Source organism: Channa argus, chromosome 9 (assembly GCF_033026475.1).
Source record: "Channa argus isolate prfri chromosome 9, Channa argus male v1.0, whole genome shotgun sequence".
In the NCBI taxonomy this organism is placed as follows: Eukaryota; Metazoa; Chordata; class Actinopteri; order Anabantiformes; family Channidae; genus Channa; species Channa argus.
The window spans coordinates 21,345,812-21,361,326 of NC_090205.1; the positions used below are offsets into that span (position 1 = coordinate 21,345,812).

Consider the following 15,515-nt stretch of genomic DNA (forward strand, 5'->3'; position numbering starts at 1 on the left):
CCACGCTGATGGCTTGGGTCTTTTTCACACTGTGTCTTGGTAACGAATACTACATTTATCAGCTGTCGTAATAAGCCATGGCAGTGTGACAGTGGGGCAGCATGCATAATACCATAACAATGAAAGTGAACTGCAAATGGAATTAAGCTGTCATTATTTCCATTTACACCTGCAACGATGCTATGAGGTGACATGTCAGAATGTCTTCTATGATAAAGGTAATATTAAATGTACTGTATGTTGTACAGTCTTTACAAGTTTAAACCAATACTGACAAATCACAGGAATTAATTTCCTTTAATCGTTACAGGGTGCTTTTAAGGTATTAAAAAGTATTTTCAACATAACTTTTTATGCTGTATAAGTCTACAATGCTATTTTTAGAAAATATAATAATTCAAATGAGAAATGCCATAAAAAATATTTTCCTTTTACTTCTCTGCTAATTTAAACATTTCAAAAATCATAATATCAATGATTATTCAAATGTAGTTCAAACTTCTAAACTTTCACCAAAGAAAGACAGAAGGAAAAAAATACATGCATGCACAATGATCCTCCTCCCCTGAGGTTCATTAGTAGCAATGGAATTCAGTGACCCAGAAACTAAGCCTAGCCCAAATCAATTAGCAGACATACACATGCATACATCTGAGCTGCTAATTATGAAGCCAAACTCCACCTCATGGGGAGGGGTTTCCCCTTTGAAGATGAACCAAACTGTGCAAAGCTAAAATATTTTGTAAATACAGTGTTTTTGTGGGCTTCAGCACTGGGAGTCTGAACCCATGTCAACCGGTAGATGTGAAGGGGTTTGAGTATTTTAAGCTTAGTAAGATGCAAATTTGAGATCTACTGCATTAATGTGGAGCCCGTATTATTATAGCTTTAATTACACCCCCCCCCCCCCAAAAAAAACATTCACTATTATTGCATGTATGCAATCTCTTCCTTTTACAAAGACAAAAACATAGTATTTGTTCATGGTCACGGGGGTTGGAGCCGATCCCAGTTGTCATTGGGTGAGAGGCGGGTACACCCGAGACAGGTCTCCAGTCTATGTCAGTAACAACATAGAAAGATATACACAGACAGATAACCATTCCTGATCACATGCACAACTACAGGCCATTTAGAGTCACCACTTAACCTAAAATACATGTCTTTGGACTATGGAAGGACACTGGAGAAACCGGAGAAAATTCACACAAGCACATGCAAACTTCACACAGAAAGGCCACTGTTCACCGGGGATAGGAGCCCGCAACCTGTGGGGCTGTGGGGCAGTCCTGTAATAATAATAATAATAGTAGTAGTAGTAGTTGCCATGTATTTCTTGGCATGTATTTGTATAGGAAATGTATTTCTGTAGATATACATTTACAGAAATGTAATGCAAAATCTATCTATGTATAGATTATCCATACATAGATAGATTTTGCATTACATTTGACAATCTAATTTGATAAATTTATGAGTCTAGTCATTTATTGTATAATACTTTAGGAGCAGGTGTCCTAATGTACCATTGTGCATTTTCATCAATTTTAAACCACCATAAAGCCTATGGGCCTGCTTCACAGCAAGAGGAGCATGAGCATAATGGGGGGCTCTGTTCTACCAGAGTGGTCCAGTAAATCATGACATTGTATCAACCAGCCACACTCACTGGGCCATTTCCACCTGTGCTTGTCTTACTGTGGTTTGTCAGCCTGTGCTGGGGACCACAGCAGACAGAGGAACACACCTTCACCGCACTGCTCATATCTTCCAAATAAAGAATCCGCATTAAGAATAAACATAATGGTGTTTGAGCAGAAAGTGTCGCTAATGATGAGGAATCATCAGCGGTAACGTACTGTATCTCCACGCTTCTTCGCTTCATGAATAATTGGAGCACTTCCCCTTTAAGGCAGTGATAGCAGCTGGCGGTGGAGGAGCTGGTCAGGAACTGGCCAGGAGCGGACGGCAGTGGAGGAATCCCAAAACTTTTTCACCGCACAGTCCAGCGGTCTTTACGGTCTCCCGTCGCCTCCAGTTGGTCCCCGAATATGAATGTAACCCTAAGTCCGCCTTACTTTGGCTGTCGTTGATAAAGTGGATGCTACTGACCGCTTGGAAAAATGGAAACTTGCGAGAGGGGAAACTTATGGAATGATGCCCGAGCGACTGCATCCCTCCCTCCAAAGTTCAGCTAAGGTGGCTAACGTTAGCTAGCATAAGACGCAGCTCGCCTAACATTACTGATGTGAAAGTTTGCATTTCGCTGTTGGTCCTAAACCAGTTGTAACATAACGTTACCAGCTGGTGTAGCGCAGAGGGGCGTGAGCATAACTAATGCTTGCTGAATACTTTCACTCTTGGCTTGTTACTTTAGCCGGGCTAGGTTACAGTATCAAGCTAAACATCTTTAACGTTAGCCATCTGGAGCTAGCTGACAGTCGGCTAGCCTCAGTCTGTCAGAAGACGTGAACCAGTTAGTTAATTCCCGGTGAGGAACACGCATTTGTCGTTTAACAGCTAACTTATCACTCAACTCCACCTTAAAAATACGCTGGACCGCCTTTAACTTTTTAGGAAAGTTTATACACGGACCTGCTGAATAGTATGAACACTTACTGGATGCTACTTAACATGAAAAGATGAGAAAAGCAGCAACAGCCTTAATGACCAGGGCATTAGACAGTAATAACGGGGCTAATCTGAGCAACTTGGCATGTGGCTGTAATATTTGTTGGCCACAAGTACACAGACATCACATTTGACGATCTTTGTAATGAGATCTATTTTACTCAGGATCACTTTAATACACTGTGTGCCTTTTGCTAAATTTGCTTTAAACATGTAATTTACTTAGGATGCAAGTGTTTTCAGCTTTTGATCCCAAGCCACTCACTCATAGGCACTGTCTTTTCTGTTTGGTGACATCACTACCAACTCATCAAGGCTTTCTGGGAGCCAGTCTACAGCTTGGAGCCTTCCTACATTGTCAGCCCCATTGTTCATCGGCCACATCCAGAGGGCCTGCGTCTTGCATGAAGTGGAGAGTGCTAGAATGAAGGTGACGGTGACATTTGGGCAGACAGGTGTGGTGGTGCCCTGCAAGGAGGGGTGGACTGTGAGGGACCTGATCCAGCAAGCCACACAGAGATACAGAAAACTCCTGGAACAGGTACAGAAGTTGGAAAAACACTTTTCTTTACAATTAGCACCCACAGTTATCCTTTAAGGATGGGCAGTGTTGTGAAATAGAATTGTATGTTTTGGTTTTAGCACTGCACCTCAGGCAATTGTGTTTAGTGTTACTATTTTTGGCACCTTCTGCACAGTTCACATACGTTTGTTTGAAAGTTATGCAAACCCGTATGTCTGATACCTGAATGGTATTGTTTTCCCAAACATACTGTCACCTACCCCACTAAACTTGACTGGTACATCTCAGCTAGAACTCACCTTGTACATCACTTTACAAAAAATTCATGATGGATATTTTATTTTTTATATAAATGGTGCTCGTTTGCTAATCTTTTTGAGTGGAATCCATTGTAATAGTGGAACTTCTTTTCATCGTCTTCATACCAGCTCAGGAAAATGAAGATACACACAACAAATTTATTCTATCTTTCTTTGAGTCTATCTGACCTTCGAGCCACCAGTTGGCTACATTATTCATTGCACGAAGTGGTTTTGTGATGTGTAAAGATTTTCAAGTCCCATAAGACTCAGAGCAGAGGCGAGATAACTTTTTATGAAACAGCACTTTCATAACATTTGAAGTTTTCCCCAAAGTCATAAAAGACTAATCAAAATCTGTCATTTTTATGTCATGAAAGAACCATATGATTTTCATATCCCAAAGTCTTGGGAAATTATACAAAGCCAGGAGGTCTGGTTCTCCATAATTGCTGTATAAAAAATTAAAAGCATATCTGATACGAATTGGGATGGTCCAGACAGGAGCAGGCGTGAGTCGTTTTCCCTTTAGTTGTGAGTATAAAATGCAAATGACTGCCTCTTGCGATTCCTTTATGACTGCTGTTGATTCCCTGCACTGCTCTCAGGGCATGGAACCCTGTGACCCCCATCAGACGACCAAATCTTCTCAGTGACTCGCTTCATATTGGCTCCATTATTCAAAGAGCACACCAGTCATGCACTCATTTTTTCCTCCCTCCCATTTTTTTCCGTGGTCTCTCACCTTTTTTGACTCCTAATATGCTTTCATCTACCTGTATACCACCTCTCCCAGTTCAATGCTCCTGTGTGTTTTTCCCCCTTCATCTTATTTATCATCCTTTACTACTCAGTAGTACAACCCGGCCCTACCTCACTTCACGCTCTCAACCTAGCAGGAACCATGGCTTCCCCTTCATTTAAACCTGTCTTCCTCTTTGAGTACCTCTTTTTTCACCTTCTGTTCCTGCTCTAGGTGATGAGTCTGCTCTTCCTCAAAGTATGGATTAAATCTAGTCTGGGAAGTGACATTATAAAGTATTGAAATGCACAAAGAAAATACCAAAAAAGTTTTGGCGTAAAAAAAAAAAAAAAAAAAGGAAGTTGTAGTCACATTGCCATCATTTTGCAGATTTTAATAGCAAAGTGTTTTTTGAATATTTGTGAAAAACATCTAAACGTTAAACTCTGAGGGTGAGTTTCCACATGCAACTTTTGACTGACATCTTGGGACCAGAACAGTCCTTTTGGAGAGCAAACATTTTTTTATGCTGTAGAAAGGAAAGCACCTTGTATCTGATACCAATGAAACCAACAGCATTCCATTTCCATGAGCTTAATTCCAGTGTTCTGGCACTATGAGACATCATTAATGAAATTTGTTTCACTGGTGCTTTTTGTGCTATGACAAGTCAAAATGTCAACTGTGAAAAAGGTCTATTGCTAGTAGACATGCTTCCATGGTGTGCCACGAACTGGAGCACATTAAACTGCATAGAATACAAAACACATGTTCCCCTTTCACCCCCAGCACACATGCTGTTCCCTATCCAGCATTGGTGGTTTAAGCTGCCCCTTTGCAGTATTCAGCATTTGTTGCTCTGTTTGCATTCCACACGGAAAACGGAAACAAGCAGTAATTACCACTAGACATAACTTTGAAAAATGTGATTTCTTTGCTTGTATCATAAACTCTGAACCACAGATGGATGCCCCATTAATGACACTGACATATAGAACGCTTTTAATGCAAACAATAAATGAAAGATCTTTATTTTTTTCATTTTGTTAGTTTATTATGTTAACACATTTCAAAATAAACAAGGAAATACTAATTTGTTAAAATTAATTTTGTTTGGCCTTAACAATGAAAAGGAACGTTAAGAAAGTTTAAAACACATTACGTTGGAGTGTAGTTAATTTCGGATCTTACACAGAACCTTTTTAAACATTAATAATGTTCAATGAGAGACAGAGTGAGTGCTCCTGGAGTGAATGTGTGTGTGTGTGTATGAGGCACGTCCCTGCTTTATCGATTAGGTTGCAGAGTGTTTAAATATTTTGTTTCCTGTCTGTGTGAATGAAATGCCTTGTTAAGCACATGCACACTGTGTGTTTTGTTGTTCCATCACTTTTCTTCTTTCTCTTCTTGCCTTTCTTTGTTTTCTTTCTCTCTTCCCACACCACTGTCAGCACTTTTGAAGCTTTCCTCCTCTTACTACCTTAACATTTCTGTTTTTACTTCTCCTTAACACAGTCAGCCCTCCTACATTTCAATAGTTTTGGCCTCTTTCTCTTATCTTTGTTTGTTGTTTGACATTTTTAATGTTTACCTTTTGTTTATATTTACTTTTTTCTCTATCTCCTCCAGCACATCTTTCTCCTCCCCTTTTCATTCCTCTTATCTGGCACTGGTGAATATGTAGGTCTCCTTAATTACTTCATGCTATCGCCTCTTATTCTTTGTGTTGATTTGGTATGTGAACTTTTCTCACTTTCTTTCCATCACTCAGTCATTTTTCCAGCAACACTAATCTCTTGTTGTAGCTGTGTAATTATGTCTGTTAATGCTTTCCTGTATTAGAACGCTAGTATATGTGTGTGTTGCGGAGCAATCCAGTCACTAATCCTGTCTCCTGGTGCTGGGCATGTTTTTAAACTGTCTGTTTCGTCCTGCCTTCATTGCTATCTGCCTCATCCTACTTGGAGAGTACGCTGCTTGTATTAAAACGTATTATGTTGGGGTTTCTTCCTACAAATGCAGTACTTTAGCTAACTAACACTGGCAGTTTTATTTATCAGGTTTTTTGTTAGAACTCACAGCAGTCCTTAAGAGTAGCTAACACTTAGAATAGGCAGTAAAGCTTTTAGTGAGTCTTTAAAAAGAGGTGAGGATCTCTAAGGTTTTGTTTAAAGTCAAGTTTTGAAGAGCATTAATTTATTTCATTAATTTTTTTCAGTTTTATACTTTATGTTTTACATTGATCATTGAATGTATAAAATTAGAATTTCTATGCCCCTTTGTGTTGCTCAGTATGGAAACAAAAGGGGGCATAGCAAAAAAATATGGGATTAGAAAAGTAGAGACAGTATGAAGCTTCCTTTAAATATTCTGTCACCTCATGTAAAGTTCTTTGAAGTGAAGTCTTATTTCACTAATGCACTGTACTGCACTGTACTATATACAGCCTCAAGTTATTGGCTGATTTCTTTTTGTTCATGCTCTCAATGGTCAATGCAAAGCTTTAAAGACACAGTTTAATGGAGATTTCTTAATCGATCTATGTAGAGCTGTTAAGGGAGTTACTTTATTCTGACTTAAGTTGTCACTGGTGAAGCTGTAGGTGAGCAGTCACTTATTTTCAGTTTTTTATATTTTTGATCACCATGGTTGTGAATTGGTTAGCACTACCAACTCACAGTTGTACCTGATTCGAATCTGCCTGCTAGCTGTGGCCTTCTGTTTGGAATTTGCATGTTCTCCCCATGCTTGTGTGGGTTTCCTCTTACAGTTCAAAGACATACATGTTAAATTAATTAGTGACTCTAAATTGCCCATAAAGTAGATGTGAATGTGAGTGTAAATATGTCTGCGTTGGCCCTAAGGTTGATAGGTGACCTGTTCAGCGTGAACCCTTCCTCTTGCCCAATGACAACTGGGAGAGGGTCCAGCCCCCTGCAACCGTGAATAGAATAAGTGGTCCATAAGTGTGGTTCTTTTTTATTCCTATTGTAACGTAAAAAGCAGGCCGAAGGTGACAAGAAGCCAGAGAAAGAGGAGGGAGAGAGGAAAACAGAGGCTGAGGGGAGTTGTCAGGAAGTCAGTAATTTGTTGGTATACTTCTTAATTACCTTTGGCCAAACAACTGTGTGATAATAAATATCTGTTGATGTGCTTTCAGTTAAGATGTACTCATTGCGGTAATAAAGGTAACTTGTGTCCAGACGTCCAGGTCGAGACACAGTATGTTCGAAAGCGATAGAAACAAACTGAAACCATATATACCATACGCATTTGTATAGTTGCAGATACCCTATAAATTGTATGTTGATGTGCATGAAAGGCTTCCTGCCTATGTGGGTGTATGCTGTACTTTTATTAAGAAGCAGAGGAATGCTGATGAGGTGTGGCCCAACAAGCTGATAGAACTGTAAAACATTGTGGCCCCATGCCAGAGCGCGGCCAATTATTTCTAGGAGGGAGGGTCAGAAAGGGAGGAAACACAGACTGCCTACTCTATAAGCAACTGTGGGACCTATTCTATTTTATTCTAATGTAATGTTTTTTTTTTAATTAAAAAGATTGGCATGTTTACCAAAGACAGATCATTAGTATATTAAATCAAGTGTTTTTTTAATAAAGATCATTCTGGCTGATAATTTCTAAAATGATTTTGCTATTTTGCAGCCAACCAGGCAATGTTAAATGCTAACATATTCTTTTTATTAATCTTCACTAATAGTTAAGATGCTAATGAAATCTAATTTTAAACAATAAAGATAAATTAATTTTGTGCCCTTCTCAAATGTGGTTTGCTCACATGGTAGTAATAATTATCATAGCTTTTCCACTGTTTGCTTGTCATAGAAGACATGCTTTGTTACTACTCAGTCACAAGATAGGTAATGGGTTTTTCCCCACAGAAGTAATTATTTTCTCTGCAAGGTACTGTTTGCTAAGAGAGATTAATGGGACTTTAGAAATACATTTTTTACAATACTAGCATACCTGAAATGCTTAATGTAATTGTGGCCGATCTAGATATGTTTTGACTCCCTTCCCAAATATTGGGAACACCCTGGAGACTGTATGGATTTACTGTTCAGAAATAAAACATACTTAGCAACACAGAATAACGTAAAAAGCAACCCAACTCTGGGAATTTACTCTAAACCGATCATTTGTATATCATGTCCTGATAGTCAAATACCTAAAATTGTCTACCTAAAGTTGATTATCACTGATATTATCAAACACAGTACTGTATTAAGTACTAATCCCCTGAATGATCCGATTAGATCAGTGTTTACAACTCCTATCTTTAGGCCTACAATATCTGAATCTCCCTCTAGGTTTTTAAACTGTCAGACTTGGTATAGAATTTCTTTAGTTAATAAAAACATATTAGTAAGGCGCTCCCCTAGAATATTAGATTAGATCAGTGTGTTCACAGCTCTTATCTTTCACCTACTTAATCTCTTGTGTTTTTTAAAATGTATGGCTTTCCTACTGTAAGAAGAAATCAGATGGGGCAGGTTGACATAAGAATAACAAGTAGCCAAAGGAATGAGGCTGTTCGTGCTCAGCAAATACCACCACATTTTCCTGCTATAATTAAAACATAATTAGATGTACTGTGTCCTGGCTCACACCTACAGTGGTCAGTTTTAAATAAAGGGAGATGATGCGTTTTTTCAATGTGTCTCCAGAAAGTTGTGCACTTACAGGAATGTGCCAGTAGCCAAAACTAAATAGATGGTAGTAGAAAAGCCATTTTAGTATAACATACATGTCAGAAAAATGCCTGTGACTGTTCATTTACTACCCATCCACTCATTGGAATCCATTGAAAAATCTCTATGCCAATGTAGAGATAAGAAATCCCCTGAGCAAGAACATTTTTTGCTTTGTGTAATTGCTTTTGGTTGAATCTTTATTTTAAAGGTTTTCCCTAACCCTTAAAGTCTTGAGTGCAGTACTCAAGTGTTTTTGCACCTTGCCTTAAATAAAATGGATGTAAAATTATATTTAGATGACATATCAAAATTAATGTAAAAACAGTGGCACTTTTTGTGTATCAAAAGTAAAAAAGGAGAGGTGGCTTAATCTCAAAGTTAAACTGACAAAAAAAGCAATGTCTGAATGAACATTTGTATGATTGGTGTGTGACAGATACTAATTGCCAAGTTGATTGGATATTTCTCTGTGCTCTGTATATTTCCTCACCTTTGTTGTAAGTCAAAAGTTGAATTTGGGCGTGTGCGAGTGAGGTGCATTCAGGAACACTACAAAATGTAGGTTCCCTGTGTTTGGTTTGAAAAGCTTGTATGTGAGGTGTTGAGGGATTGTGCAACTTTGTTGCAAACAAATGGACAATCTGCCCCTGAGAGACAGTGACCAAGCCCTCAAACAAATGATGGAGAACCCTGGATTAAGTGTCAAAGTGGTTTCTGTATTTTAAGTATCCCTTAAATCTTAAATTTTTGTATTTTTGATGACATGATGTCACCAGCAAATTATATTGTGTTTGATTAATTTTAATTTGGATCAATAGATTTTTCTGAGGTGATGACAGTAATTGTTACACAAAAATGTAGAAGTAGAAAGGGAAAGTAAAAAAAATTGAAAGAAGTGAAAGAAAGGCATCCTGAAACAAAGCGCCTGGATATCTCAGCTCAGTTGGCCACTCTAAGCTCAGTTTTTAAGGTTTGTCATTGATTTGTTGTGATTTGATGAATTGCTAATATCCTTTGCAGCACCTCCCCTATTGCAGGTTTTACTTAGCCTATAATTTATCCACAATTACATTTACTAGATAGATATCAGCAATTTCATTCTGACTAGATTCAATGGCATTTTGGATAACTAAAATGGCACCACAGACAATGAAATGCAGTTTACTTCCCTTAAACTGTAGTTTAAGATATTTAATTTATTTTTTGCTAGTCAGTATCCCTATTTAATGTTTGTAATCCAAAAATTAACTGTGTGTGTGTATATTTTAGATTTTCTCAATTTTAACTCAAAGTCAATCTTAAGATGTATATAATGCTGTTTTTCAGATGTTTAGAATTAATTTTGATGTATTTGTTTTAAATAGCACACAATAATATGAAAAATAGGGCTGTCAGTTGATAAAAAGGTTTAATTACGATTGCTCACCAGCTGCCTGTATTTAATTGTAATTTTGCAAATTAATCACACGTGTATAACTTACTTTTTATTATTCGTATCAACATAGGAGTGGACACATGGTACTGATGGTACTAAATTAATTGTAATAATTATTTTCCTTATCCTTTTATCTACATAAAATAAAAAAATATATATTAATTAATGGTCAAGGTTTAAAATTATTATAAAAAGCATTTACTATCACTCACTGAGCCTTCTGCATTTGATATAGTTCCCTAGAGGGAGGGCGGCAGGTTTAGGAGGGACTGTGGTGCAGGAAGGTAGAGCGGTCTGTCCCCAGCTTTAGTGAGGCTTTCAATAGTAGGTCATTTGTGTTTCAACTGCTAACATCTCTCCAATCATTCTAGGATGATCAGGTCTTTGCAAATTAAGCTATTTAAGTCATCTAGTGAAAATTCCTGCATTTGTTTATCGTAGTATATACCCCAGAAAGATAATTAATGCATTGCAATTTTTTTTTTCCAATACATTGCACTGGTATTATGTAAGATGCTTAAAGATATTAGATTAGGTTTGAAATGTAAAATGTGAAAAAATAATGACCTCATTTTGAACTGTGGCTGTCAAATTTGCGACAATTAAATGCTGGGTTCGGGACAGTTGTCGTACACTGACAATAAAAGTAAAATTCGAGCCCTGGTTCAAAGATGCTTGAACTATATAGCCACACTACTTTGTGAATAGGGGGCCTGGTGGCTCAGTGGTAGAGCATTTTGTTGGGATGCAGAAGGTCACAGGCTCAAATCCCACCCCACTAGGTGTGCCGAGCCATCAAGGGCAACCATGATGCCGCTCCCAAGCCCAGATAAAAATAGGAGGGTTGCAACAGGAAGGGCATACGGCATGTAAAAACACATGCCAAATCAACGTGTGGCAACCCCTGAAGCTGAGAGCCATTGATCACTTTGTAATGTCTGAATAATGTACACTAATGTCATGCTTCCTGCAGGTAACAAAAAAAGAAGACGAAATAATTTGGTAATGTAGAGGGAAAATTATGAAATTGTATGCATTTTGGAAAATATCTATGAAGTTTATTACAGCAATAATTAACATTAAGATTGTTTGATAACAATGAACACTGATAACCATGCAATGTCTTATGCAATGCATTATACCTGATGGGAGTTTTTGTTCTAAAGCACTGACAAGTACCTAACCCTGAAAGAGTGAGTTTTAATGGAGCACCGCCTCTTAACATTTTGAGCCATACCTTTCCTTAGGCTGTTAGTGTGTGCGTATTTGTGTGTGTGTTTGTGTGGACTCAATATGTTGTTCAACAACCAGCTCTGTGTAGTCAGCTGTCCAGTGCAGTGTCGATGTCATTAATCACACACTCAACACAGCGGAGAAATGGAGTGCAGAGAGAGAAAGGACCAGGCTGGAGTTGTAATCTGTACAAGGCACCTAGGGAAAGATGTAGAAGATGTGTGGTAAAAAGAAAGAGTGGGCAGTCTTTTTCCTTCCTTTAGGATTGGGACCTCTGTCAGAGGCCTGGGAGCTTGAGGGTCCTGCGTAGTATCTTGCTTACCAAGTATACAGGTACACAGTTAATCCACTAGTGTCACAAAATTTTGGGAGTGTCCAGTTTATATTTCGGAAGTTACCACTGGTGTACATACGCACGCTGTAAATGTAGAACTATGGTAGAACCAGGCCGACTGCTTGCAGAGGTTCAGGGGGTTTTCATTCATATTTAAATAAAGTTGTCATTCACACCTTTTAGATGTGAGACCGTCTTCATGGTTACCCACGGTAACTGCCCAGTACCTTTGTAGAGACGTTTGTGAAACAAAGCAGAAACACTGACACACCGCTGCAGAGCTCATAATAACACAGAACAGGGGCAACTTCACAAATGAGCCCGTTATTATTAAATATGTCCGACACTGAGACCGGACAAGTCAATACATCCATGTTCACGTCCGTCTCACCTGGAAATGGCTCTGGACATTGACTCCCCCACCTCTCTGGTGTCTGGTTAGTTATGATCATTAAACAGTTCAACACAGGCAGCAGATAGGGCTGGTAGTTTAGGAACCAGAGATCATTCTGTAAACAGTTTTACTTTAGTTTTCATGTTTAGATTAGTTTAAAAGAAACTGTTCTAAATAACACTGCACAAAACTACATGTTGGACACACAGTAGCCTATGAGGAGATTATAATAATGATAATAAATAAATCCTGGCTGTCAGACTGAGGGAGGAAACATCACAGTGAAGCTGCAGATTCATAAACTGGGCCAATTATGAATTTTTTAAACTTTAAAACTCATACAGGCCACTTTGTGTTAGATTTAGTTTTATTCAAATGTATCGGACTTTGATGTAAAAGCAAGCAGACATCACTCGATGGTGATTATGTCTCTTGTATGCCTCTCTGCACTCTTACAAAAAGTCAGTTGATTTTTTAACAGCTGATCTAACAAATCTAAGCACAGTGATGCAATCATTCAGCATATTTACTGTTCAACAAACTAAAATCTAAATAGTCTGATAATGATGAGCTTATTGACAGCAGTGGAAGGCGGTTGTTGTAGTTTAGCCAACACATGAGAACCAGCTTTTAAAAAAAAGTTTTTGTTTTTAACATTTAAAAACGCTACGAACACGAGCCACTGAGCCAGAAGAGAAAGACCCTTTTAAGTGAATTCTAAACTATAAAAAAAATATCCTCATTTGTCATTGCATGGAAAAGTCACTACAATAGATGTTGAGACGAGAAAGGAGGAAATGAGGAGCTGCTCCAGCTGATCTGACAAAACCACACACAGTAAAACATCACCGACGAATAAAAACTAATCAAAGTAATTCAGTAATCCATTACAGAGCACAGAATTTCCACCGCAAGCATTCGTGTGATCCAACACTGGTGATCTGTTATTCTTTCATGGAACAACGTTGGAATCGAACTCGCTGCACTTTACCAGCTCGCCACTCCAGCAGAGTGACAGACAAGTGTTCACATGTCTGTGGGTAAATGTATTGATTCATTTGTTAAAGACATGTTGCAGTGGGCTATAATCAAAATATCAGATGTTCCCTTCAAAATGATTTTGCAGTTTAGTTGATTAGGAACCTTTTAGGAGATAGGGTGAAAGAACATCTATGAATTCAAGATTCAAACAACTTTATTGATCCCATAGGGAAATTGTGTTGCCTTGTTACAGCTGCTAAGGACTAATGTAATCTTTTCATGATCCACATTAAAGAGAGAGAGAGACACAATCTATTGGAAATCTTATGTCCATCACATCATCTGACAAAGTCAACATAAACACAGGGTTATGACAGCAGCTGTGTGATAGATCAGATTTAAAACTAGTTTTCACTAAGAATTTTTTTAATGCGTCCACAGAGAGTAGGATTCATTACTGTAGACTGATGATGAGGGTGACACTTTTTGATGCATGGTGCCTGAAAAGACTGACTGCAGGTTGAATTTAATGAGCCTTTTTGTGAGTTAAACAAACTGCATCCCTGATAGAATGCTTCCAGTAGTGCGGACATACTGCACAACAAAAACATGACACTTTCAAGGTCTGTATCTGTATGTCTGGGTGGTTGTCCACTACCAGTTTATCTGGACGTTCCACAGGATCTTACCCTTTGGCAGTTTATCCTATTTTGACTTGTACTCGGCACAGATGTTTCTGTACACTATGCCAGCTACTTAGCTATGGCGTTCCATATATGCCTTGCCTTCTAGCATCTTGAACCCGGCTGTTATGTGCAAGATTGTCTCAGCGGCATCCTTCCACGGCCTGCATCCGGAATCTTTCCTGGTATGGTAGACCCCGGTCTCTATTGATCTTGTACTTAGAGCCTGTTTCTGTGCTGCCAAGATTAGTACTTTTGTGCTGTCTTTCCGTCCAGCTCTGTCAGCCACTGGCAGGATTTTTTTTTTTTGCCAGTGGTATATATTGGGTATGGGTTCGTCCCTCGATGAGGGTTTCTGCTCTTCCTTCTCCCGCTCCCCTGGTTTCTGCTGCCTGAGGTATTTACTAAGCACATCATTACTTTGGCCCATCTTTCTGATGTATTAATGGATCTTTGTTGTTTTATACTGGATAGTTGCTCTGACGCTCACTAATCCTCAGTCTCCTTCCTTCCGCTTACTGTACAATCTCAGGATGCTGGATTTAAGCTTCCTTGTCTTGATGTCAGTGTCTCCTATCAGTGTCTCCTATCTTCTCTTTTGGCCAGTTAATTATGCGACCGGGATACCTGATGTGACCATAGGTCATGGGTGATAATCGGCCGCACTTTTTTCTATCCAAATAAATAAATGCAAAATAAATTGACTAGATAAATGTAAATGTAAAAGCGAAAAGCTAAGTGACAAGAGTGTTGATTGTTGATTCACCTGGTTTGTGCTCCATTTTGTAGGAGGGAGATTTCCTGGTTCGAACTCACCATGTTGAATATTGTGATGGGGGAATTCTGGACCCTGATGATATACTAAGTGATCTGGTAGAAGACAAGGACAAGGTAAGAACATTCCAGGTCAGAATTGTTTGTGTGTGTTCCTGCTTTAAAAATTATTGTAAGAGATTGCTACAACATTATACGTCCTTCACTTTACTTTTCTTTGCAAGGTAACAAGGTAATGCAAAGCAATGTAAAAACACCAACACTGTGGATAATAATTGTTATTTTGTGATTTTATTTTGTATTGAATGTCTAGCTGATGACAACTATCAATTAACATTATCCTTCTATTTAATACTTGGGAATTAGAACTAAAGCATTTGAAGTTACACATCGGGAAAGTACACAGACAATTTTGGGACAAACTAATTGTTTTACCTGGTGACTCATAAAGAAGAGGAACCAGTGCCCTTCTGTTCCTGTTCTCTACACAGTGCTACAGCATAACTATATTTACGTTAACCGGCTAAAACCTCAGATCATTTTTATGATTCTGATATAATGCACACAATCCTTTTGATTTTAACTGGCAAAACGGTCATATTACTGAGCTTTTCTGTTTGTGTATGTAAAGTTTGTCAGCATGTGATTGTACAGAGGTTTGAGCCAAAACCTTTTATTTAGTTATAAATGTTTTTGAGTGTATGTGTAAGGCCCCCGATTATTGAGCTGCACTGGCCTATAAGCCAATGCCTTGGACAAAATATTGCGTTA

General features: G+C 38.4%; 1 protein-coding gene across 12 annotated transcripts in view; it reads left to right on the plus strand.

The window, feature by feature from the left end:
* The first annotated feature begins 1,913 nt into the window (after window positions 1-1,913).
* The window catches only part of LOC137132570 (partitioning defective 3 homolog B-like), a 200,800-nt gene continuing 187,198 nt past the window's right edge, over window positions 1,914-15,515 (plus strand). For 5 of the 12 annotated variants that reach the window (XM_067515277.1, XM_067515271.1, XM_067515278.1 and 2 more), the window contains exons 1-3: window positions 1,915-2,199; window positions 2,947-3,172; window positions 14,760-14,876. In XM_067515277.1, coding sequence (XP_067371378.1) covers window positions 3,056-3,172; window positions 14,760-14,876 — 234 coding nt within the window. In that variant the 5' untranslated portion in view covers window positions 1,915-2,199; window positions 2,947-3,055. Of the gene's footprint in view, window positions 2,200-2,305; window positions 2,492-2,946; window positions 3,173-14,759; window positions 14,877-15,515 lie in introns of those variants that run through there. The other 7 variants (XM_067515274.1, XM_067515281.1, XM_067515276.1 and 4 more) reach the window with 4 other exon arrangements.